Source organism: Schistocerca gregaria, chromosome 2 (assembly GCF_023897955.1).
Source record: "Schistocerca gregaria isolate iqSchGreg1 chromosome 2, iqSchGreg1.2, whole genome shotgun sequence".
NCBI classification, from domain to species: Eukaryota; Metazoa; Arthropoda; class Insecta; order Orthoptera; family Acrididae; genus Schistocerca; species Schistocerca gregaria.
Genome location: NC_064921.1, coordinates 773,702,863 through 773,730,117, shown reverse-complemented (window position 1 = coordinate 773,730,117; position 27,255 = coordinate 773,702,863). Strand labels below are relative to the sequence as shown.

Here is a 27,255-nt window from a genome sequence, read left to right as displayed (position 1 = left end):
CTCATGTAGACGATTAAGTGCAAATAAGTCATAGGCCGTGATTAACGAATTAATGACAATGTTAACATGCGATTCTGGGACTGATGGCGTGATGAGTTTGTCATAAAGGCGTGATGTTTCGGTTAATCTCATCCCGTCACATTTATTTTCGCCAGAAGATAATGAGGCTGACACTGACCAACGAGTTAACTAGGGTAGAAAGCAAAGAACTTAACATTTCGCGAATTCAGTGGGAAAGACAACGACATACTACCACTGACAACATTTTTATTAAATACTGACGGCTTCTCGTAAGAAATGTGTTCAAATAATTTTCAAAACGTCCGTGTAGTTAGTACGCCCGTTAGACAAGATCAGTATTGTTGCGAGTGATTATAGCAGGAAGCATTGAATCAGAGGCAAAGTTTGGCGGCTTTTCTTGCCAAAGCCGTCATCGACATGTAGTTGTAGTTGTACTTGGTCTCCCTCGTCATGGGATCCACGGCCTTTGTCATCCCATCCATCCGGCAGAAGCGCTGGAAGACGTCTTCCAGGAACTCAGTTCTCTGGTCCTCAGGTACTCGGTTCTCGAACGGATTCACGGACTTCAGCACAACTGCAGGCAGAAATTATTGCACTGTAATCACCAGCGTCCAGTCAGCGCTCTGCAGTGTAAATGATTCAACAAGTTAAAAACAATAACTTCTAATAAAAGAAAAAAATAAATTGGAAAGACACGTTTCTTATGACTCCCTTACATTATGGCTACGCTGTAACGCGGAAAATAAAACTGAGAGAAATCATTAGGTAAGCGACAAATTATTAGGGACCTCCACATTGTTAAATATTTAGGGCTAATAATAAGAAGCGATATGAAATACCAACACATGAAGTCAATGGCAGGGAAGGCGAGTTGTTGGTAAGATGATGGAAAGGTGTGATGCATCTTTTATTGCCAAATACGCGAGGCTCTAGAGAACTGCGCTAGTGTTTCGAACCCTCATCAAGTACGCTCGGAAGCAGACACTGAACGGCATCGTGGATGCGGTGCTGGAATCGTAAGAGGTCGCTTCATTACTTCTTAGTTACTTATATTGATCACAATATGAATTAGAAGTCACATTTTGCAGATCTTTCAAAATATAAGCTCTGCAGCTTTCGAATTACGGATAATAATGGACTTCAAAGACAAAGACGTCGAGAAGTTAACCTACTCCTCTTATTTTCAATCGTTTGCGTCTTAAGTCTCCACGTTCTGGAGCGACTCTTCATTAAAGAAGAAAGTGTTTGTTGAGCAGGCAGTCTGATAACAATACCATGCGGCACTGACTCTAAAATCTCTCGTGGAAAATCTGGAACTAGTTGACTCCATCATACGCCTACACTACGTCGACAGAAATCTGATGTCTGCATCCTACACCTACACTACATCGACAAAAATGAGGCAAGGCTGTTTGCCGTAGTTTAGTAGTGATCAGGTGTCTTTCGACTTCTGACTGTAGCATTAAAGCTGTGATACGTTACACCAGAATGTATCAACCCTGTGGAAGTAGGTGGGTGTTTACTACAGAAGTGTTGCAACTTTCAGCCAGAGCGGAGAAACAACAGATCTGGCACGCGGTCTCGTAGAAAACGAAGAGCGGAAATGTTTTCGGCAGTGAAAAGAACGAGTTCTGATGTGTGTGGACTGAAATGAATCCTATACTGAATGTCGTCACCACTAATTGAACACGGTTGCTAAGAAAGTTTCTGATTATTGTGTAGAGCATCATGCAAATCAGGTTCAAAAGCACTATGGGACTTAACATCTGAGGTTCTAGACTTAGAACTACTTAAACGTAACTAACCTAAGGACATCACGCACATCCATGCCCGAGGCAGGATTCTAACCTGCGACCGTAGCAGCCGAGCGGTTCCGGACTGAAGCGTCTATAACCGTTCGGCCACAGCGACCGGCTGCAAATCAGGCTGCATCTGTGGTATGTAATGTCAATGAGAATTTATCATCTTTCTACTGGTGAAAGCTTTGCTTGAATAGTTTGTACACATTGTTGATGTAACAAACATAGAAATTATTGCACTGTTTATCCTCGACATGCGCAGTTCTCCTCAAATATGATCAGATTCCCACAAGTGTTTACGCTTTGAGTAATGAGGACGACAGAATGCGAGGTTGCCTTGTACAAGAAGAAACAAGATAGGGAAAACAGTTATACTATACGTTTGTGTGTGTGTGTGTGTGTGTGTGTGTGTGTGTGTGTGTGTGTGTGTGCTACAAGGCAATAAGGCCAACAGAATTTTACGCACTCGTACCTTCGTACCTTGTAGGGCTAATATTTTCGACGTTGCTTTGACCAAATGAGTTAGCTTACAAAATTAAAGACAGTTTCTTGAAATGGTCGGATGAGTGTAATAGACACAGCGGTGCATGTATGAATTTCATTGTCCAGTGGCAAACAAGCAACCAGCTCTTAACCTGTTGTGGAAGTTATTATCGAGTTACAGTATCAGATGAAAATAATTCTTATGGTGGCTATTGTTTTCATATTATTGCAGTTACTGGACATTATATTTTAACGTTCAGTACAAGTATCATAAAATTTTCAGGTAAACATGTCTATACTAAATGGCTGTCATGTCATTTCTCTATCAGAGTACGAAACCAATGATTATATTTGCATGTCCATAAATACGTACATATACCGAGTATCTGTCCTGTTTGCTTCACAGAGTACAAAACTAATGTTGGATTATTTTTACTTTTATGGAATTTCCCTTTTTATTCATCGTTATTGCTATTTCGTGCACATTTGTATTTAATGATATTTTGGAAATTTGGAAATTTGTGATAAGGTCTTACGGGACATCGATCCCTAAGCTTACACACCACTTAATGTAACTTAAAATAACTTATGCTAAGGACGATAAACACACCCATGCCGGAGGGCGGACTCGAACCTCCGACGGGGGAAGCCGCGCGGACCGTGACAAGACGCCCTAGACCAAGCGGCTACCCCGCGCGACTAACGATGTTTTAATTTCGTTTGTGGCAAGTCATTGTTGCGGAGTTGATAGAGGACGTGAAAATTAGTCATTTTCCAAACTTCAAACTGTGAACATAATTGGCCAGAGTCAGTTGACATAAACGTTTTCTGAATGTCGTACCGCGCCAAGACTGTGGACGTCACCAGTTGCCATAATTCTTGGTAGAGGTTCGGTGAATCCCCAATCAGGAGAGCGCAGAAGTCACGCTAAGTTCTCAGTGAGCCAGGTTGCAATTGGCTGTCCGTACTGGTTAGGTGTATGCCGGTTGTGCTAATTTCTGTTAATCCCCTCGTCTTATTGGTTAAACAGCGATGCTCCACAGAGTCTATCTCATTGTAAGTGCTCTTTTATTACCGTGCTATAGGAGGCGGCGTTTGGTACGCATGTCGTCACCCCAGCCACAGCAACAGCAGTGTCAAAATGTCGACACGGAATGTCCACACCAATTGCAGCCCTCCTGTACAAACCTGATGGCGGACATGAAGTGAACGCTTCACGCACCATTACAATGGGGTAGACAAAACAGTGGACATCCTGTTCTGTGGTCGCAGTGCGTCACGCAGTGCTTCCTTGTCGCTATGTGACATTTGATAGTAAAAAGTAGAGTTTCCACGTCCACCATGAAGAGGAAAAGCTGTAGACTGATCAAGGCCCAACATTTAGGCCCACAGACTCACCTCTTATCTGCTCCTCTGAAGCGAAAGCGAGCGCCTCTGGCCTCACGGAACAGTGCAACACTTCGAAGCCCTCGCTCTGGAGCAGCTCTTGGAAATCTTTGGCAGCGTCCTCTGAGCGACAGTAAGGAGACACGAAGTTCGGCCAGTCCTGCGGATAACAGTGCATCAACGTTGTAATATAATTCTGCGGACTTCTAAGCTGCGTTTGTCAGTCTAATTGTTATTTCGGACACTCTGCCTACATACACCGAGGCAACAGAAGTCATGGAACACCACCTAGTATCGTGTCGGACCTCCGTTGCCGGCGTAGTGCAGCAGCTCTACGTGGCATGGACTCAACAAGTCGTTGGAAGTCCCCTGCAGAAATACTGAGCCATGCTGCCTCTATGGCGGTCCATTATTATGAAAGTGTTGGCGGTGCAGGATTTTGTGCATGAAATGACCTTTCGATTATGTCTCATAAATTTTTGATGGGATTCGTGTTGGGCGATCTGTGTGGCCAAATAATTCGCTCGAATTGTCATGAATGTTCCTCAAACCAGTCATGAATAGACGTAGCCCAGTGACATGGCACATTCTCATGAACTCCATGAAAGACTGCAAATGGCCTCCAGATAGCAGAATATAACCATTTCTAATCGATGGCCGATTCAACTGGACCAAAGGACCCAGTACACGCAATGTAAAAGTAGCCCACACAGTTATGGAGACACCACCAGCTTGCACAGTGCCTTGTTGACGACTTGGGTGTATGGCTTCGTGGGATCTGCGCCACTCTCGAACCCTACCATCAGCTCTTACCCCTTGAAATCGGGACTCATCTGAGCAGACCACAGTTTTACGGTCGTCTAGAGTCGAGCCGATATGGTCACAATCCCAGGAGAGGCGCTGCCGGCGGTGTCATGCTGTCAGCAAGGCATTCGCGTCGGTCGTCTGCTGCCACAGCCCATTGACAACAATTTTCGAGGCGCTGTCCTAACGGATACGTTCGTCGTACGTCCCACATTCATTTCTGCCGTTATTTCAAGCAGTGTCGCTTGTCTTTTGGCATTGACAACTCTGCGCAATCGTCGCTACTGTCAGTTGTTAAGTGAAGGCCGTCGGCAACTGCATTCTCCGGACGAGGGGTGATGCCTGAAATTTGGTATTCTCGGCACACTCTTGACACTGTGCTTCTCGGAATACTGAATTCTTTAACAATTTACGAAAAGGAATGTCCCCTGCGTCTAGCTCTATCTACCGTTCCGCGATCAGAGTCTGTTAATTTCCGTATTGCGGCAATAATCTCGTCGGGAAGGTTTACACATTAATCACGTGAGTACAAATAACAGTTCCGCCAACACACTGCCCTTTTATACCTTGTGTCCGCGATACCACCACCATCTGTATATGTGCATATCGCTATCCCATGACTTTTGTCACCTTAGTGTATAATTTACTGCCTCAGACGGAAAGCTCTTTTTTCATTATAATCTAAATTTTGAAGTAATGAAAGTTAATCGTGGTGTTACATACCAGATGCATTCAGCTCCATGATTAAAATGTTCCAAGTTCTCAGACTCTTCCATAGCAGACGTTTTATTTACATTTATTTTATCAGCTCTTATCGTATTAATGTCGTCCGCGGCTAGCTTGCAGCAAATGCTTTTTATAGTGGTTTTACTGCGTCTTCTGTCTACTTTGTTGGTTCGATTGTTCCCTCGAAATTTGAACAGAGAGTTGGAGGCTGTTTGGGTGCGTGCACATTACCGTCGGAGAGACTTGGATTGCAGCACCTGTAGCCACGACGTTATATCTAGTTGGACTTGAGAGCTAAGCTGTGGTACTGTGTCTCTCTCCTTCCGGAGTCTCCACACATAGGTGATAATTATTGTGCTTAATATACTGTTCTCGCGTCCTGCTTGAAATCCGAGTAATGCGTTTACTCTACTGTCAAGATATGAACAGTGTAGTGATCTCAAGTTGACGGCGTTTTGTTAAGTTTTAAATCAGTAGCTATTGTGAGATATAAATGCCGCTAATTCGGCCCTTCTTTACCGTATAAGTGCCTTCCCTTATGTTTTTGTATGTGGTTTGCTTGTGGTATCAAATTTATGTTTGAGATACTTCTTTCCAAATATTCTGCTGTGTTTGATGCACTGTAAAGACCACACTGATGACTGATGTTTTATACAGAGAAGCCATTTGACAGAGGGACTAGTATCTTTGTGTTATTATTTGAAGCCAGGCTCTATGTAAACTTTTTTTAAATTTGTCATCCTGTTGTAAGTTATTCAGCTGTAATTAGTGCCTTGCTATTCACGTTCTATGTACTCTCCACACTGTTGGTTACAGAAATTTGTTATTTAGTTCCAAGTTGTCATTACGTCTTTTGAAGTCTCTGATTGAAATGAGTGTCTTTTAAGACTGTAAATCGAATATTATAGGCAAATATCATTTTGAAAAGGCTGTGCGCCTGCGATTACTTTTATTTCGTATTTGTGTACTCATGCTTTGAATTTTAACAGTTGTTCATTAATTGAACTTATGTTGTTACTGCTCTGTTCTTTTTTACATCTATTCACTGTAATGAACTTCATTACAACGTCATTTACAAGGTTTAATCATTTATACTATAGTTGCAGGCTCATACTAGTTTGATCAGGTGCAGACATTGTAACTGGATTACGTCAAACTTTCGTATGCACAGTTACGTTTGCTCAGCTCAGGGTTTCACTTGTCTGTCAAGTGAATCATTCTTTGTGTAGTTGTTATCTAAAGTCTTTGAAGCTCATCTGAGTTTTGATACCTTCTCTTTTCCTGACCTATAGTCAGTGAGTAAAATTTGTGGTTAGAGCTTGGGTTCATGTAGATCGCCATCAGACTGTTAAGCTGTTATTTCTTGCAGCATGGTGCCATCAGAAATTGCAATTTGAAGTACAGAGCATGTGTTATTAAGTCTGTGAAAATGAAATGAAAGTTTTCGTGTTTTAATGTTGAAGATTGAATTTCTGTGTAACAAATTATTTTAAGCTAAATTCGTTGCGTAATTTCGGCCCAGCACCTTACAGCTTCCTTCCCGCTCCTACCACTCCAGTGTCATTGAAGTTTTTACTTCTGGAGTTCTTTCCAAAAAATACGTCCAACATTAACAACATTTATTATACGTTTCATATGCAGTGACGTAACAGGTTTTGTTGTGACAGCTTCTTTGGTACAGTTTCAGGGGAGCAGTGGTTAACCTACTTTTTGACACTTTCATAATAAGTATATTCAAGTAATTGAGGTATCTCAGTTGAAGCCTGCAGTCGAAATATCTTGATTCAAACAACCAGTTTCATCTGAATAAACTTAATTAACTGAAACATCGTTGAAATGCTTTGATGACTATCAAAATACTTTGCCCGAGCAAAACTGATTCCAGATTTCTGCTCCTGTAGTCAGCTGTAATGAATGAAATGGTGCCTGCAGCGGCAGCATCATATTCTGGCCGCCGCCCACCATGATCAGCGACCGACACCAGCACAGCACCCAGCAGATTCCAGACGCTGACCTACTTCCACGAGGCAACAACCTGTTTTTCGGACACTGACCACCGTTCTACAAGCTTCCGTGTGGCCGTCCTACCTCCTCCACATGACCAACATCCTGACAGTAGTATTTACACTGAAGCGCCAAAGAAGCTGGCATAGGCATGCGTATTCAGATACAGGGATATGTAAACAGGCAGAAAACGGCCCTGCGATCAGCGACGCCTCTATGAGACAACAAGTGTCTGGCGCAGTTGTTAGACCAGTTACTGCTGCTACAATGTCAGGTTGTCAAGATTTAAGTGATTCTGAACGTGCTGTGATAGTCGGCGCACGGGCGATGGGACACAGCATCTCCGACGTAGCGATTAAGTGGGGATTTTCCCGTACGACCATTTCACGAGTGTACCGTGAATATCAGGAATCCGGTAAAACATGAAGTCTCCGACACTGCTACGGCCGGAAAAAGGTCCTGCAAGAACGTGACCAACGACGACTGAAGAGAATCGTCCAACGTGACAAGAGTGCAGCCCTCCCGCAAATTGCTGCAGATTTCAATACTGGGCCATGAGCAAGTGTCAGCGTGCGAACCATTCAACGAAACATCATGGATATGGGCTTTCGGAGCCGAAGGCCCACTCAGTGTACTCTCAATTACTGCACGACACAGAGCTTTGCGCCTCGCCTGGGCCCGTCAACACCGACATTGGACTGTTGATGACTGGAAACTCGTTGCCTGGTCGAACGAGTCTCGTTTCAAGTTGAATCGAGCGAATGGATGTGTACGGTTATGGAGACAACCTCTTGAATCCTTGGACCTTGCATTCAGGAGGCTGCTCAAGCTGGTGGAGGCTCTGTAATGGTGTGGGGCGTGTGCAGTTGTAGTGGTATTGGACCCCTGATACGTCTAGATAGACTGACAGTTGACATGTACATAAGCATCCTGTCTGGTCACCTGCATCCATTGATGTACATTGTGCATTCCGACAGACTTGGACAATTCCATCAGGACAATACGACACCCTACACGTTCATAATTGCCACAGAGTGGCTCCAGGAACGCTCTTCTGAATTTAAAAACTTTCGCTGGCCACCAAACTCCCCAGACATGAACGTTATTGAGCATATCTGGAATGACTTGCATCGTGCTGTTCAGAAAAGATCTCACTCCCTCGTGCTCTTATGGATTTACGGACAGCCCTGCAGGATTCATGGTGCCAATTCCCTATAGCAGTAGTGCAGACGTTGCTCGAGTCCATGCCACGCCGTGTTGCGGCACTCCTGCTTGCTCGCGGGGCTCTACACGATATTAGCCAGGTGTACCAGTTTCTTTGGCTCTTCAGTGTCTATCTCCAGGGCTACACGGTCGATATAGGACAGCTGTGCTATGTTATGATGCCCACCACCCTGTGTCGATCGCTGTACTGATGACAGTGACATATTTGTGACGCAGCTGTCAAGACCGTCACCCGGGGCTCGATCCCTGACTGCTGTTTAAATGCCCAGGCTCTTGGCAGCTCTCCGCCCTTCCCCGTCGTGGGGCTACTAGGAAGGACACAGCCGCCTTCCCATACTCCCGCATTCCATTGCTTCAGCTAAGGGATAAAAAATGGTTCAAATGGCTCTGAGCACTATGGGAATCAACTGCTGTGGTCATCAGTCCCCTAGAACTTAGAACTACTTAAACCTAACTAACCTAAGGTCGGCAGGATTCGAACCTGCGACCATAGCAGTCGCACGGTTCCGGACTGCGCTCCTAGAACCGCGAGACCACCGCGGCCGGCAGCTGAGGGATACTGGGTCGCCCTACCATCACCTGGTAGCCTTACTGGGACAACGTCAGACATCGCGGCCGGCCTGCTATGGACTCGGTTAAACGATATGTCCACAGGGCCCAACGCAGCACCAGCGGGCACCTGAGATGTGCTGCTGCTCACAAGGACGGCACAGCTAGGAGAGCTGTGCTGGGAAACCCAGTGGTGGAGACGGGGAAAACCGGTCGGATAAAACCAATACCGGTATTTTAATACCAAATAACCGGTATTTTTCGGTTTCTCTTTGGCCTTTGTTATAACTGGATACAAACCGGTATATCAGTTTTTCGTAGCTGAGCTTATAATTTTTTTGGTTTTAAATAAAACTTTTTTTATAAGAGTAATATTTACATTCGTAAAATTTCCATTGCTATCGGTATGCATGTGACGCCGTACTTACCAATATGTCCAAAATGCCGTGTTTAAAAACGGCGTTTTCCAATGCTCATACCTGTTGGTCTTAAAAAGGTAAGATTACGTGTTTTGGATAGCACTTGGGCTAGTGAACATTTGTGTACCCAATAAAAGGATCGTCTTAGTATCACAGTACAGGGTCAAAGTATGAATGTTACACACTTCCTCCTCCTTAGACAAATGGAGCAAATCACTTGGTTCCTCTTGCAAAATGGCTCTGAGCACTATGGGACTTAACATCTGAGGTCATCAGTCCCCTAGAGCTTAGAACTACTTAAACCTAACTGACCTAAGGACATCACACACACATCCTTCCCGAGGCAGTCACGCGTTTCCAGACTGAAGCACCTAGAACCGCTCCCCACCGCGGCCGGCCGTTCCTCTTGCATTTGATGTTGTCTACGGTGGGCTTGACGGGCTTGTGGAGGCACCATTGATTCACGGGCGGTTCCTCGGAAAACTAGTATATTTTCGCCATCAGCTGCGGATCAAAACGCAGCCGAGGATTCAAATGTAGCTACGCACAGTAAGTAGCTGACATTTTTACGATATTTGGATACTTTTGTCGCTTTCCGAGATACAGAGGTTCAAAGCTAACCTACTCGTACACGCAAAACATCCACGTAAATATTATATAGATTGATAGATAACGTCTACACCCACGAAAAACCAGTGATTTAACTAAAATGACTGGTATACCCGTGAATGAATGATTAACGAATCAATGACGCATATATTTAAATTTCTGAGAAAAAAAAACAAAAATAGCTTTTCACCATCTTTTTTTGCCGTCAGCAGTGGATCAAACCCCATGCCGCGGATTCCAAGTCGGCTACGCACAGCAAATGGCTGAAATTTTTGCAATATATACCTAAGATTCCGGTCTCTAACAACCATGCATTTTTTTAAAAATATTGTCATGTGTTTCCGAGATACACAGGTTCAAAATTACTCTGCTTGTGCACGTAAAACAAGCAAGTGAAATGCAGTTTGCCGAACCGCGCGACCGCTACGGTCGCAGGTTCTAATCCTGCCTCGGGCATGGATGTGTGTGATGTCCTTAGGTTAGTTAAGTTTAAGTAGTTCTACGTACTACGGGACTGATGACCTCAGATGTTAAGTACCATAGTACTCAGAGCCATTTGAACCATTTTTGAAATGCAGTTTGAGACAACAACGTAGTTTATGAAGTGACGTAGCGTGGAGAAATATGATGCACAGTGTCTCCGTCTCCATTATCATGGGAAGGGTTCTGGGAACTGCAACTTGCAGTACCGAAGCACATGCAAAATTTTTGTACACGTAAAATCCGGTCTGAAGTGTAAAATTATTGTTGCGTTATTTCAGTTTCACGTAAGTAAAGTATCAAAATTTTAATGACTCATCAAATTCTTTTTATATAAGTGACATGCCCTGCTGTGCCAGGGAAAGGAAAAGAATCACCGGAAAAATGCTCCTACCGGAGCAGAAGAAAGGCGAATATGCTTTTCTTAATTGAAAGACCCTGAATGTAAAGTGGGGTTCGAGGTACTTCATTCTAGCTTCCTCAGCACCTTTAAAAGTTTTCGCAAAAATACTGACATGCGATCGTATTCGACTTTTTTGTGCTGAGAGAGAAGGAGATGGTGGCAACGGGAAAGAGCCGGAGAAGTAATAAACAGTTGAAGGTAGCGGACAGTGATTGTGGTATAGAAAGAGTGAAGGAGACAATAGCAGTGTGAGAGAAAGAGAGGGACACAGTGGCAATCGAACACAGTAGACAGCGAGGGAAGAGCGACACAAAAAGAGAGAAGGAGACAGTGCCAGTGGAACAGGAATAAAGAGGAGGAAGTGGAAGTGGGTAAGAGACAGTGATAATGAGAGATAGTGCCTATGGCAATGACAGCGAGGAAGAGGTAGTGACAGTGAGAAGAGACAGCAACTGTGGGAAAGAAGGAATGAGATCGTGACAGTAAGAGAGAGCAAGAGGGAGACAGCGACAGTGAGACAACAATACGAAGGGGACTGTGGATGTGACACAAGCAACAGTGACAGTTGGAGACACACAAAGAGGTAATGACAACGAGTTGGGCTGAATGAGTGTGTGAGAATGGACAGCTGGGAGTGGATGGGCATGAAGGACTTACAGCGCTGGAATAGTGGGTATGAGAGAGTTACAATTACGGCAACTTGTAGGAGTGAGAGGGCAATTGAGTGTTAAAAAAAGCGCGAATATTGTTGCATGCTAATATTTTTGAGAAAATTTTTAAGGTACTGAGGAAGGTAGACTGAGGCAGCTGATACCCCACTTTGTTTTTTAATAAAGAGGGGCAGATGCGCCTTTTTTGTGCTGTGATAGGAGCATTTTTCCGCTGGTAAGATATTGGGTTATTACAGAAAATGGGAGAATTGATCAGTGATACTTCAATAAAATCGCTGACCGTTAGAAATGAATAACAAACAAATGACGTAAGAAGAGGTACAGCATTGCTGGAACAATAGACAGGGGTGACAGAAAGTCATGGCATGTGCAAAGGCACATATAAAGAAGGCGGTAATACCGCATGCAGACGGTACTGAAACGTCCCCTTTAAACAGTTATACAAGACTGTGCTTAAACTGACACACAATATTTTTAGTGCAACGCAATCTGACTATCAAAAATCCCTACAAAAGAATGGCCATGACTAACATTAACTTATACGTTTCACAAATCACTTACCTCACAAAAATCTTGGTTACTCGAACTACGGCAATACAGCGAGCACCACTACTGCCAGCTAAATAAAAGATTCAAACTACGGAAGGCACTAACTACTGATAGGTATAGTTAGCAAATGAAAGATTTTGATAGAGAACAAACAATGTATTTACCCTACTAGTGTTCAAAAGTCATAATGTATATAGCAGTTCATGACATCCAGTCTTACAAGTTTCAAAACTCCGCCATCTCTCTCCCCACATCCACCACTGCTGGCGGCTCACCTCCAACTGCGCAACGCTACGCGCTGTTAACATCCATCTGCCCAACACTACAATGGCAGACAACAATGCAAACTACCCACAGACTGCGCACAGCACAGCCAGTGATTTTTCATACAGAGCGCTATGTGGCGTTACCAATATAAAAACCTAAACAGCCTACTTACATATGTATAGGTTAATGTTAGGCAGGGCCATTCTTTTGTAGGGATTTTTGAAAGTCAGATTGCGTTGCGCTAAAAATATTGTGTGTCAGTTTAAGCACAGTCTTGTATAACTGTTTAAAGGGGACGTTTCATATGGCGACCCTGCCGAGGATACCTCACTGGAATCTTCTGATTTTTTCTTGTAGTTTGTGTAATTAGTGTAGATTTTGTTTATTGCTAGTGCGTAATTGTAGAGAGAATCTCCTTTGTAGTTCTAGTCTTTCATTGTTGTACAGTAAAACAGTTGTGGCATGCATGTAGATTTGCACCAAGTATTTCGCAGCTGCGCTTGCAATTAACTAGATATTATTTTCAGTGCTATGTTAATATGTTCTCTTATTTTTGCTCTTCAAATTGTGTTTTTCTGTGTTGTCATGTGAAATATTGTGACAATAATGACGTGTGAAAAACGTAACACTAGGCTCCAAAGTAAACTGAGAAATAATAGTGACGACGAGCGTAGCTTATCAGCACCACTGTGTAGTGAATTAACAGACATATGAAGTAGTAATTGGATAATTGTGCATAGGGAAATGGAGCGGGTGGCAAATAATGGTGTAGACAATGAAACAAGTAGTGAACAGGGAACCATTATCGATCGATCGATCGGCAAACAGCTCGCCTCAGAAATCCGAAATGACAGAACACAATATTGCAAATACTGTAGACTTAGGTTTTGGGTCCTCACCGTTTTCTGAAATGAGTCAAGACACATTTTCTGCTTGTCAAAATGTGAATGTTGCTGGTTAAAATGCACTGCCAAAAAGCATAGAGAATCAGATTCCAGACACTAATACATTATTATTGCAATTAATGCAACAAATGGAACAAAATCAGAGACAAACACAGCAAAAGCTTCAAAAGTTAGACACAATGGAACAAAATCAGAGACAAACACAGCAAAAGCTTCAATAGTTAGACACAATGGAACCACACCAGAGACAAACACAGCAACAGTTAGACACAATGGAACAAAATATTCGGAAGTTAGACACCACACTTGAACAAACACGTGAAGATTTAACTAGTGAGTTACACAACATTGAATAGAAATGTCAAAAAATCTGTAATGACGTAAAAACACAAATTTGTGAGCATTTTCATCCTGTTTTTTCACGGCATGAAAATGCATTACAGAATCACGAAGCAGCCATAAAAGAACTGCAAACTATTTTTCGTGAAAATCACGACACCTTGCAAGCTAAAATGGACTCCGTGGCATCCACCGATTCGGTTACGCAACTTGCAAGAATGACAGAAGACCTGTAGCCTTCACTGACACATAAAAGTATGAACAAATTAGAAAATTCAAATAAAATCAAAATCAAATCAATACACAGTACAAAAGAGAAATCCGGAAAGTACAAGATCAGTTGACGCAGGTAATACAAAAATTACATATTTCAGAGGACACTCGCGATCCAACACGGGAAGAGGGACTTAGAAATACGGAAAAGCCACATAATAATAACACAGGGCATTTCGGAAATTATGAAAGAATTTGGCAACGTGCATCGAATTTTGAGATGGAACCACCGGCACGACGCAACAATGACCGATATGCGACTACCGACACGATGATTTTGACTATAAGCTGTTCATTACTACACGTAAATTCAAAACATTTAAGAATTCTGGCAACGACATTCATCCACAAGCGTGGCTTCATCAATTCTCTCATTGTTTTCCTCCCAACATGTCATTGGAGCACAGGTTAGAATTCATGTGTGGCTACTTGGAGAATGAACCAGCTGTAAGAATGCGATCGGTCATTCACGATTGTCACAGTGAAGGAGAATTTTATCATGCCTTCCTCTCAGCGTATTGGTCTCAAGCTACACAAGACCGAGTAAAACATAGCATCATAATGATGAAACATTTCGAACAATCTGAATTTTCCAGTCTTGTGAAATATTTTGAAGACATGTTGCACAAGGATCAGTACCTGTCAAACCCATACAGCCCCTCAGAACTCATCCGCATTTGCTTAATTAAATTACCTGAACATCTACGACATATTATTTTGGCAGGACGTTGCAAAGACGACATTGAAGCTTTTCAGGGCCTGTTACAAGAACTGGAAATTGACACTGACAATCGCGGAACGCGAAAACAGGAGCACAACAATTACAGGTCACATCTGTCACAATTCCGCGATGACAGAAATAATACACGACAAGGCTATTCTTACAACGTAAATCGTGACCAAAACAGACACCACCCGTATGACAACCGTTGGCAGAGTAGTAATAATTACAGGGAAAGGTCGCCTCTCCGCGGTAATGACTATCACAGAGACAATCAGAGAAACAGACAATATGGAAACCAAAATAATTATTATCAAGGGAGACAGAATAACTTCAAACGCAACGATCCAGCGCGCAGTTACTATTCAGGGAGAAATTCTCCACCACGTGACCGACAAGAAAGAAACTATGAAATCTACCGACATGACAACAGACGATATGATCGTAACGACAGACCTGAATTGCAGCAGAACTGGCGGGATTCAAACAGAGCAGGGCACTCTCGTCAAGGTGAATTTGTAGAAGTTAGGTCTCCAAATCCCAATAACGAACGCGCCAACACAGAGACAATAGGCAATGACTCATACCGCTGACAGCCACAAGACGTACTTATGAAACTGGCGACGCAGCTGCCGTAGCTAGTAATTACGTAAAAATGGAAGACATTAGGGACATCTTACTCCAGGAACACGACGTAAAACGTAACAACATTGCATATCCTGTGATTCACATTACTGTAAATGACGTAAAATTTACGGCAGTACTTGACTCTGGCAGTCCCATTTCAGTAATTAGTGAAACAGCTTTTAGCAAATGCAACAAATCGAACGATTGCCCCACACTTCCGTCACGTAAGATTAAATTACAAGGTGCAATCGTTGGAAAAAGTGTAGATGTACGCCAACAAACCAACTTAGAATTTTTTTGTCAAAGCCACAGCTTCTCTATGAACTTTCTTATTGTTCCATTATTGTCGACGGAAATTATACTAGGAGTAGACTTTTTGAATGAATACAAAGCAACCTTAAACTTCCACGATGCTGAAATAAGTTTAGAGAAAGAAGGTATGTCAATAGCTTTGAAATTTGAAGATTAGCTCTCAAACCATGACGAGGAAATTAATCGGCTTTACCTTCTGTTAGACAACAGTTCGGAATTTTCTACGGAACTAGACACTAACAATCACTCTGCAAGTACTGACAGGGATGATATCGACGGCATATTTGAAACTAATGAGTTAATTCAGAATAAAATTCAAACAATTGAGAATTGTAATGACACTGTTAGGTAGGACCTTTTTGATATTTTACAAGCACATTCCATAGTTTTTACTCACAAAACAGGAACAATCAAGGGATTTCAATACCAATTTCGTGTTCGTGAGCATACTAAATTTTGCGTTAGACCGTACGTAATTCCAGTACATTATAGGGACCGTGTTAGAACAGAAATACAATCTATGCTTGACGAGGGCATTATTGAGCCTGCAGTAAGCTCATGCAACAATCCATTACATGTTGTTGAGAAGAAAAATGGATTGATCAGGCTTGTCTTAGATTCGAGACAAATCCATACTATCATCATTCCTGAAACAGACAGGCCGCAAACGTTGGAAGAACTAATCCAAAATTTTAATGGTGTAAAAGTGTTGTCTTCTATTGATCTCAGATCCAGATTTTATCAGATCGAACTTCATCTAGAATGTAGAAAATACACAGCTTTCCTTTGTTTCGAATTTTGTTATCAGTTTCGGAAACTTCCTTTTGGTTTGAACATTTCTTCGGCAGCATTCATTCGCGGGCTAAATTCCATATTACCTGAGCTCTTAAAACGTCACATCACCCTATACGTGGACGATATTCTGATAGCAGAAGCCTCATGGGAACAACATAATCGCATCCTCAACAGCGTCTTACCTATTTTTGCAGAATCTGGAATTACAGTTAACTCGGAAAAGTCTGAATTCGGCAGGACAAATGTGAAGTTTTTGGGACATATTATTTCTTCTGAAGGCATTCAGCCGGATCCTGAAACGTTAGAAGCAATCAGAGCCATTCCAGTTCCATCCACACAAAAACAAGTCCGCAGTTTTCTAGGTCTCGTAAATTTTTACCGTCGTTTTCTGAATATCCAAATTATAGTTACACCAAAACTTTGTTCTCTCACTGTAAAAAATACTATTTGGAACTGGGACGAACAAGCACAGTTGGAATTCAATTCTTTGAAAGAATCGCTCATCCAGATCTGTCACAAGATTTCTGCCTTAGCACGGATTCTTCTAAAGTCGGTCTTGGTGCCCATTTATTTCAAGAAGCCATAGAAAATGACACTACCGTTCAGAAAACCATTGCTTTTGGTAGCCGTGTGCTAACAAAATCTGAAAAAAATTATTCCGTTACTGAATTAGAAGCTTTAGCTATCGTGTGGGCATTTAACAAATTCCGTTTCTTTCTTTCTGGTAAGCACGTAAAAGTATACAGTGATCAACGTGCATTACAATTTCTTATGTCTTCAAAATTAAATTAATGCAGGTTAAAACGCTGGGCATTGTTTCTGCAAGAATTCCACTTCACAATAGTCTACATTCCCGGCAAGGAGAACATTGTTGCGGATGCACTGTCACGCGCACCGGCTGGGCTTGAGAAAAGTAACACAGAAGCCAGCCTCGAGAAAAATTTCAGGATTCTTTACATACAGAAAGTCGCCTTTGAAAACTTCATCACCACATCTTTAAAGGACATTGCTCATGAACAAGATAAAGATCCGATTTGGAAAGACATCAAAAGCAAATGGCATGAAAAGACACACACACAGATTCGGCATTATTATCTGGTTAGAAACAACATACTGTTCAAACGCTGCACTGTTGATGACAAGCTATGGGTACTTTGCATTCCTGACGATTTTGTTAATAAGTTCATTTGGTACACTCATTTGAGCTATGCACATTTTGGTCCACGAAAATGTTATCATATTCTTCGGACGACTTGTTATTTTATCAATATGGGAAAGAGAATTCGAAGAGTCTTATCTATTTGTAAACTTTGTCAAAAGGCGAAACCATCTACTGTCTCACATCGTGCTCCGTTGTTTCCTATCTTTCCTTCTAAATTAAAAGAATTTGCTGCTGTTGATCTCTTGGGACCGCTTGTCAGAACATCTAATGGATTTTCGTACGTTCTAGTCGCTGTTGAACTTACTTCAAAATAAGTTTCTTTCACTCCGATACGTAAAGCCACTGGTCGGTCTGTATCCAACGCCTTTGTTAAAAATTTCTGACGTGAAGTTGGGCACGTTAGTAAAGTAATTTCAGATAACGGACCGCAATTCAGATCTGCTGTTTGGTCACGCATGCTTCGTAACCATAAAATCAAATCTGTTTTTATTTCATTGTACTCATCACATTGTAACCCGTCTGAACATATTATGAAAGAAGTCAATAAGCTTTGCAGACTTTATTGTCACAGAAAGCATCAGCATTGGGACAGATATTTACACTTATTTCAAAACGTGCTGAATGAAATGCCTCATGACTCCACTGCTTTACCACCTATTCTTGTACTGAAGAATAAAGAACCACCGAACAGAATCAGAGAGCTAGTACCTTATTCGAATACACGTAAACTTCGACACAAAGACATAATTGATTTGGCTACTAAAAATATAAATTCTGCTGCAGACAAAAGGAGAAAATTACACGGTAAAGCAAATGCAAAGAAATTATATATTGGGCAGAAAGTTCTCATTAAAGCTCATTCATTGTCACCAAGGAACAAACACTTGAGTCACAAATTCTTTCTAGTTTACAATGGACCTTACAGAATCCGACGTATACCACATGATAATTGCGTTGAAGTTGAAACTCTGCGTACTAGGAAGAGTAAAGGTTTACACCACATTTCACATGTAAAACCGTTTATTGAAAGATAATCTGCTTTTTAACTTTGTCTTTGCCATATATCTTTTCACTTTACATTACTAGTATGCTTTGTCAGACTTATAATCTGTTAACATGCAACAATGTTTGAAGTTAAATATCCAATCAAGAACCAAGAGAACTTATTTAAAAAGAAATTACGAATGCATTGTTATAGTGAACAGACGACACAGTGTTATTGTGTGTGTACATTCTTGCTTGTTAGTGGCACGATTACGTAACGACCATAAGGCTCACATACTTAGAACATGTACCGGTACTGCTAATGAGATTTTAATGTAACATTATGGTTTACTTGAAAATACATTCTGGATTTAAAGTACTTTCTGTGAAATACCAGATGACACAGTGGTTAGTATATGTGACAGCTACACGATTATATCACGACGCTACTAATGAGTGACAATTTACAATGTTGCTTTTGCGGTGTATCTGTTTTATATCTGCACAGTTTCTCTGAATTATTCTGGAAAGTAAAATATGTTTTACTAGTAACTTTTGTGGTATAGCTACAATGAGACAGCATTTTCCATAGCACAACAATACGTTACATTATAGTACTTTCTTGATCACGATAAGGTACGTAATAACTACGATATCTATACGCATAGCATTTCACTTTTGTTTATCATGAGGTAAGTACATTGACTTCTGCAGAACTTAGCTTTCAGAGGACGATAACTACGACACTTCCACAGAGATTATCTTACAACAAGACACGCAGTTTAGCGCTACAGTACACGTATTTGAGTGATTAATTTTGTACTTAAAACATTTATTTTTAAAGATATTTGAAGTACAATGATACAAAGGTTTTCCGTGATACATTTCATTCCACTGCTGTAATCTGTAACACCTGAGGGTATAATTACATTAATCCTCAGGGGGGTATGCACTTACTTTGTGTACCATGTGTGTGGCAAGCACAAGGAGCCCTAGCTAATATGGTAGTTGCTTATACAACTTTACACATTGGTACCATATTTCTCTAACACAGAATTACACAGCTATGTGATCATTTAACTGAGAGAGACAAATATTTATTTTACTACATCAGTGACAGATGTTTACGTAATTACACAGTTGGATAACCTCAGCCTTATGAAATTGTATTTTGTCTGTACTTTTTGAAATGTTCATATTTTTTCGGAACCGTTGTGATACTATGAGAGCCTTGAATGATGTATTTGGTATGAGATCATGATTTTTAAAGTACGTTTGAGTTAGATGACACTATTGAAATGAGCAGAGAATTTTTTTTAGGTTTTGACATTATTGCAGAAAGCTACAAAGTTTTTGAGAATTGACTGAGATGTTATGATATTATTACTACGACGATGTGTATTATGCTGTTGAGGTATGTTTATGATCAATAAGATGATGCTACCGTATATGAGGAATTTGATTATGCTACGTATTTCTTATGATGAAATACTAAAGAAGTGTCGACGAATATGTTTATGTGTAATAAGGTAAGAATAATGAGTAGTGGTTAGGGACTCTGGTTTGTGAAAAAGGTTGTTGGAAACCAAGAATCGTACTTTAAGAGTTATGAAATGTATGCAAATGCGTGAATGTATTACAATGTCGACGAAATTTTTTTGGACGCTGTTATATTTATAGGATTTTATTTTCTACAGATTTGAAACGCAAATTCCCGACCTGTGATTTTTTTATATGACACTGTCACTGTAGCGCAAACTGCTGTCGTAAATACGCTCCTGGAAATTGAAATAAGAACACCGTGAATTCATTGTCCCAGGAAGGGGAAACTTTATTGACACATTCCTGGGGTCAGATACATCACATGATCACACTGACAGAACCACAGGCACATAGACACAGGCAACAGAGCATGCACAATTTCGGCACTAGTACAGTGTATATCCACCTTTTGCAGCAATGCAGGCTGCTGTTCTCCCATGGAGACTATCGTAGAGATGCTGGATGTAGTCCTGTGGAACGGCTTGCCACGCCATTTCCACCTGGCGTCTCAGCTGGACCAGCGTTCGTGCTGGACGTGCAGACCACGTGAGACGACGCTTCATCCAGTCCCAAACATGCTCAATGGGGGACAGATCCGGAGATCTTGCTGGCCAGGATAGTTGACTTACACCTTCTAGAGCACGTTGGGTGGCACGGGATACATGCGGACGTGCATTGTCCTGTTGGAACAGCAAGTTCCCTTGCCGGTCTAGAAATGGTAGAACGATGGGTTCGATGACGGTTTGGATGTACTGTGCACTATTCACTGTCCCCTCGACGATCACCAGAGGTGTACGGCCAGTGTAGGAGATCGCTCCCCACACCATGATGCCGGGTGTTGGCCCTGTGTGCCTTGGTCGTATGCAGTCCTGATTGTGGCGCTCACCTGCACGGCCCCAAACACGCACCCAAACACGCATACGACCATCATTGGCACCAAGGCAGAAGCGACTCTCATCGCTGAAGACGACACGTTTCCATTCGTCCCTCCATTCACGCCTGTCGCGACACCACTGGAGGCGGGCTGCACGATGTTGGGGCGTGAGCGGAAGACGGCCTAACGGTGTGCGGGACTGTAGCCCAGCTTCATGGAGACGGTTGCGAATGGTCCTCGCCGATACCCCAGGAGCAACAGTGTCCCTAATTTGCTGGGAAGTGGCGATGCGGTCCCCTACGGCACAGCGTAGGATCCTACGGTCTTGGCGTGCATCCGTGCGTCGCTGCGGTCCGGTCCCAGGTCGACGGGCACATGCACCTTCCGCCGACCACTGGCGACAACATCGATGTACTGTGGAGACCTCACGCCCCACGTGTTGAGCAATTCGGCGGTACGTCCACCCGGCCTCCCGCATGCCCACTATACGCCCTCGCTCAAAGTCCGTCAACTGCACATACGGTTCACGTCCACGTTGTCGCGGCATGCTACCAGTGTTAAGGACTGCGATGGAGCTCCGTATGCCACGGCAAACTGGCTGACACTGACGGCGGCGGTGCACACATGCTGCGCAGCTAGCGCCATTCGACGGCCAACACCGCGGTTCCTGGTGTGTCCACTGTGCCGTGCGTATGATCATTGCTTGTACAGCCTTCTCGTAGTGTCCGGAGCAAGTATGGTGGGTCTGACACACCGGTGTCAATGTGTTCTTTTTTCTATTTCCAGGAGTGTATTTTGGTAAGAAAGTTAAGTGAGCACCTGCACGGCAATGCGTCGTGGGCACCCAGCTGCGCGACAGCCACCTGGAAACAAGCCATTAGTGTGTGCCTTTCAGAGGCACAGGTGAAAAAAGAAAAAAGAGGCCATTATCCTCGCTATTGACATTCCTTTGTAGAAAGCATCGCAAATACGACACGCTCAAACTTGAGAACATATGATTATACTGTGGAGCTCTTAATTTATGATATTTACTAAAATGCGTAACGAAATGATGAGAAATATTTTACATCTATTGTCTTTCTAGTTGAGAGAATTTTTTTGCCTTTGGAGACGACATTTCCCTAGTGAATGACGTTTCATATGTTGCTTTCTATATATATATATATATATATATATATATATATATATATATTTGCTCATTTTGTTTTATATCTAGTTTCTTGCTGCAGTGGTTAAAATAAAATTTAATACATGTACTAATATAACTATTTTTTGTCTACAGACCCAGTAAAGAATAATTTTATGATGTACTTTCGTAAAAAAGGAGGAACACAAATAGACATTTCCCCTCACAGGAATTGTTTAATTCATTTTTTTAGCGACTTGGTAACTTTCTTGCAGAGTGAGTTTTTGTGTTGCATCACTCTAGTGTTAAGATGTGATATAGGTATTAATCATGGGCATTTTTACTGTAATATTTTTTCTGCTTGAGCTTTGCCATGTATAGATATAAGTTATTGCATTTGCTGCTGCTGTTTGCCAGGCATAGTGCTACTAAATTTCACTTTGCATTACTCTGTTAAGCCAGTTTTACCACTGATTTATTTTTCTTGTTTGCTGCTCATTGCCTTATATTAGTTGTAATATTGCTGCTTGCTTTCCCAATTTGAATTTTTGTCATTGCTGTTTGTGTTAATTATTTTGTGCTGGTGCATTGCCTCGTCCCTTAGTTTAGCATCTGAGCTCAGTGAGCGCCACTACTGCCAGCTAAATAAAAGATTCAAACTACGGAAGGCACTAACTACTGATAGGTATAGTTACCAAATGAAAAATTTTGATAGAGAACAAACAATGTATTTACCTTACTAGTGTTCAATAGTCATAATGTATATAGCAGTTCATGACATCCAGTCTTACAAATTTCAAAACTCCGCCATCTCTCTCCCCACATCCACCACTGCTGGCGGCTCACCTCCAACTGCGCAACGCTACGCGCTGTTAACATCCATCTGCCCAACACTACAATGGCAGACAACAATGCAAACTACCCACAGACTGCGCACAACACAGCCAGTGATTTTTCATACAGAGCGCTACGTGGCGTTACCAATATAAAAACCTAAGCAGCCTACTTACAGTATGGAAGGATAGTGCATTGGCGGAGCTGGTATTTGTACTCAGATGCTTCACACGAAAAAGTTTCCGACGTGATATGGTCGCACGACAGGAATTTACGGACTTTGAACGCGGAATGAAGTTGGAACTAGACGCATCGGAGATACCATTACGGAAATCGTTAGGGAATTCAATCTTCCGAGATCTACAGTGTCAAGAGTGCGCTGAGAATACCAAAATTCAGACATTATCTCTCACTGCGGAAATGTAGTGGCCGATGGCCTTCACTTAATGATCGGGAGCAGCGCCGTTTGCGTAGAGTTATCGGTGTCAAGAGGCAAGCAACAATGCGTGAAATAACCGCAGAAATCAATGTGGGACGAATGACGAATGTATCCGTCAGGACACTGCGGCGAAATTTGGCTTTATTGGTCTATGGGAACAGACAACCGAAGAGAATGCCTTTGTTAACAGCACGCCATCGCCTGCACCGCCTCCCCTGGGCTCGTGACCATATCGGATGGACCCCAGACGACTCGAAAACCGAGGCCTGGTCAGACGAGTTCCGATTTTATTTGGTAAGATCTGATGGGAGAGTTCGAATGTGGCGCAGACCCACGACGCCATGAACCAAGGTTGTCAACGAGGCACTGTGCAAGCTGGCGGTGGCTCTGTAATGGTGTGGACTGTGGTTACATGTAATGGACTGGGCCCTCTGGGCCAACTGAACCGTTCATTAACTGGAAATGGTTATGTTCAGCTACTTGGAGACCATTTGCACGGTCTTCATGTTCCCAAACAATAAAGCCATGTCATCGGGCTACAATTGTTTGCTATAGGTTGATGAAAATTCTGGACAATCCGAATGAATGATTTGCCCACCCAGATCGCCAGACATGAATCCCAAGGGACATTCATGAGACACAATCGAGAGGTCGGTCCGTGTAAAAAACCCTGCACCGGCAACACGTTTGCAGTTATGGACAGCTACTGAGGCAGCATGGCTCAATATTCCTGCAGAGGACTTCCAATGACTTGTTGAGTCCATGCCATGTCGAGCTGCTGCCAGGCAGCAAGAGTTCCGACACGATATTAACAGGTATTCATGACCGTTGTCGCTTCAGTGCAACGTACGTGTTGTCCTTTACTACCCAGAAGCAGCGATACTTTCAATTTTTAGGAGCAGAGTAGGTGTATGCCAGGCTTGTCATTTGTGGTCCAAAAATGTGTATCGTTGGTAAGAAGCTCTGTGGCTTCTGGAGGACTTGTATCGCCTCTGAATGATGCTTTTCATGATGAAAGGGCTCGACATACTGATCAACAGAATCTAGAACAAGTATTTACGAACAGATTGGACAATAAATATTGACTAACGGATTAATAAATTACTGAAATTATAACTGTTGCCAAGTAACTGTTCCTGCTGAATGTTCTATTTTGCCTACAATCTAGACTGTTCATATGAATTTTTCGAACGGATAGTTTTAGTATCGTCATCAAAAAAACTTACTTGTAATCAAATGTCTGTTAAAAAGTAAATAGAGATAATTAACTACAAAAGGGGTTTTCATTCCAAATAATTGCAGAAAAAGAGTGATACAAATTTTAGACCTAAAATTATTTGCCTACCATTTATATGAAAAAATAGAAGAGAAATGATATTAAGGCAACAGCAATAAATTAAAATCTTAACAATTCATTCATAGTATACAATAAAAATAGTAAGTAGCTGCTCTCCCGCATGTGCCTACATAGCAACCTCTATCTGTTCGTAGCCTTGGAAATGGACAAAATAACAAGAAAGATAGAGTTCTCCAGCCTCAGTTTTCACCCTCAACATTGACCACTCGTAATGCTCAGATTGTTGTTTGATTCTGATTCCAATACAACTTTTGAGCAGATTTTCAAAGAGTTAGAATCAATAGGACAAGTCTCGTGATCTTTTGCAGTATTCAAACCCGCAGTACTTTACGAAAGAAGCAGCCAATAGTATACTGACGTAATTTTCCTTTCTTTAGCTTTTTCATTTGATATGTTCTTTCTAAGTATCTTGAAACGTGTGATGGAATAGTCTGAGAGGCTCTTGGAATTTTTCAATCTTCGTTTGACGTCTACGTTTATTACTGGAAATAACAGCAACAAGAAATCGAAAATCGGTTATTATAGAAATCAGTTAAACTTGCGACGCAAAAAAGATATAAGTGAATACCAGTTATTTCAGCCATAGCCGCCATCCTTCTGCGTACTTGCCGCACTCGCTGATGTCCCAGAGACAAAAACCCGTCGTCAAAGAAACTGAATAAATGTAAATAATAAGCGATAAGGGGCATTTGCACCCATCGCCCGCCTTTTTCTGCTGCACCCACATTCATCTGCGGTAGAGAATCACTCGCCCACTCCAAACCGTCACGGCACACCGTCGTCTTTGGTGTTAAGTGGGATAGTGGGATGGATGGAAAATAAGAGTGAGTAATTAATAGAAGACCTACCACAAGAGGAGAAGGGTACAGGAAGACGCAAATGAAAACAAACCGCTCAATAATCGTCGTGGAGAATGGAAACGTCTGTAAGTAACAACTTGGACTTCAATTTAAAACTACTCATGGCATTCCATACTTGTTACTAATTAAGTATTTGTGTCACGTAGGATTTAAGGTCTTTAAGGTTATGGCTACTGGGTCAGTCAGGAATATTGGGACATGAAATCTGGAGATAGTGCGACCCCCCCCCCCCCCCCCCCCTCCATGCAGATACACTGCACAACAGAATTAGGGAATCACTTTTCTAAACTCGGTAATTCTCACCCACTGCGAAGCGTAAGTTTGAAATTTTGGCTTAAAGAGGCCTACAAGCCTCCTCTCTCGTAGTGAAAAGGCGTAGCGCCCTGTGACGCCACACTCGGGGTCGGTAACGCTTCAAACAGAAGAATGTCGACGCACGCAAGAAAAGGAAAAAAAATGGGCAACGGCTTAGAACTTCATGTAATGCGCAAGGTGTGTTAAAGAAATCACATTGCACCAAAACTTCACCAAAATTCTGTCAACGCTACTGTGGATGTGTCAGACGATGGTAAGGTCGTCACTGGCCCTCTTACCCAAATTTCACAATTTCACTCCTTCTTTTGACTCCTCTGCAATAGAGGACGGAATCTCGATGCCCAGCGTTTAAATCACGTAATTTTCTTATAAAGGGCCGAGGAAAACATTCCAGGCACCGCTGCTCAGGATCGTCACTAAAAGGCCTCAGGGAGTGGCATTAGGTGCGTCATTGAAACCACCCCGTTTCCTGGGGCGTCGATTCCCACACATTTCGTTGTCCAAAACGACAGTTAGCAGTGCTATGAGCAACAACAAGACGTTGTTGATAGCCTATGACAGTGCTGACACCGTCGGATGTTTCAGCCCTTCTCTAACGACACTGTGAGGCTGCAGCACAATTAAACATGATCTGCCTACTTTGGAAGGCAGTCCCTTGTGGTTCCAATCTGTACACAAGAGCAAAACTCGGGGTTGCGTTGCCATTCAAAGTGGACAGAACACGTTTAATGGTGGTGCAGCCGCACAACGTCCTTAGAGAGGGTTTGATACGACTGAGGGTGTCAGCCGGGACAAATGTAGTGGAGAATGTCTTCCTGCTCCACAATGCACTGCGAACTGCTTTTTTATCTAATGCGAAATGTGTGGCAACCGACGCGTGAGGGAGAGGGGTGGGTTCATTGACGCCCTCTGTGCCACCCCCTGAGGCCTTTCCCTGCCTATTCTGAGCTACGGTGTGTCTGAAACGTTTCCTTCGGCAATTTATAAGAAAATCGCCTGATTTCAAGGCTAGGCGTCGTAGTTCTAACCTACATTGCGGAGGCGGTGTGCCTGAAATCATTTCTTCGGCCGTCCTTAAGAAAACCGCGTGAACTGGACGCTGGGCGTCGCGGTTCTGATCTGCGTCACAGATGCGTCAAGAGAAGGGCTGGAATGTGCGTAACAGGGGCTGTGACGACCTCCCCACCGTGTGACACGCCGACAGTGGCGCTGGACAGATTTGTCCTTAAATTTGTTGCCATATGACATAATTAACCCACTTTATACGTCACATGAACTTATGAGCTGTGATCTTTTTTCCGCATGTCTCGATGCCTTGCTGTCTGAAGTGTCATCGAGCCCGATGGTGCCGTCGGAGAGTGCCATGCTTTTGCACCTTTAGAAAGAAAGATAGTAC

The 27,255-nt window shown here is 42.5% G+C and overlaps 1 protein-coding gene across 1 annotated transcript in view; it reads right to left on the bottom strand.

The window, feature by feature from the left end:
• Positions 1–249: 249 nt before the first annotated feature.
• The window catches only part of LOC126335008 (juvenile hormone acid O-methyltransferase-like), an 86,730-nt gene continuing 59,724 nt past the window's right edge, over positions 250–27,255 (bottom strand). Inside the window, exons 5-6 of the mRNA XM_049997838.1 lie at positions 3,702–3,849; positions 250–595 (exon numbers count right to left, since the gene is read on the bottom strand). Coding sequence (XP_049853795.1) covers positions 393–595; positions 3,702–3,849 — 351 coding nt within the window. The 3' untranslated portion in view covers positions 250–392. The remainder of the gene's footprint in view (positions 596–3,701; positions 3,850–27,255) is intronic.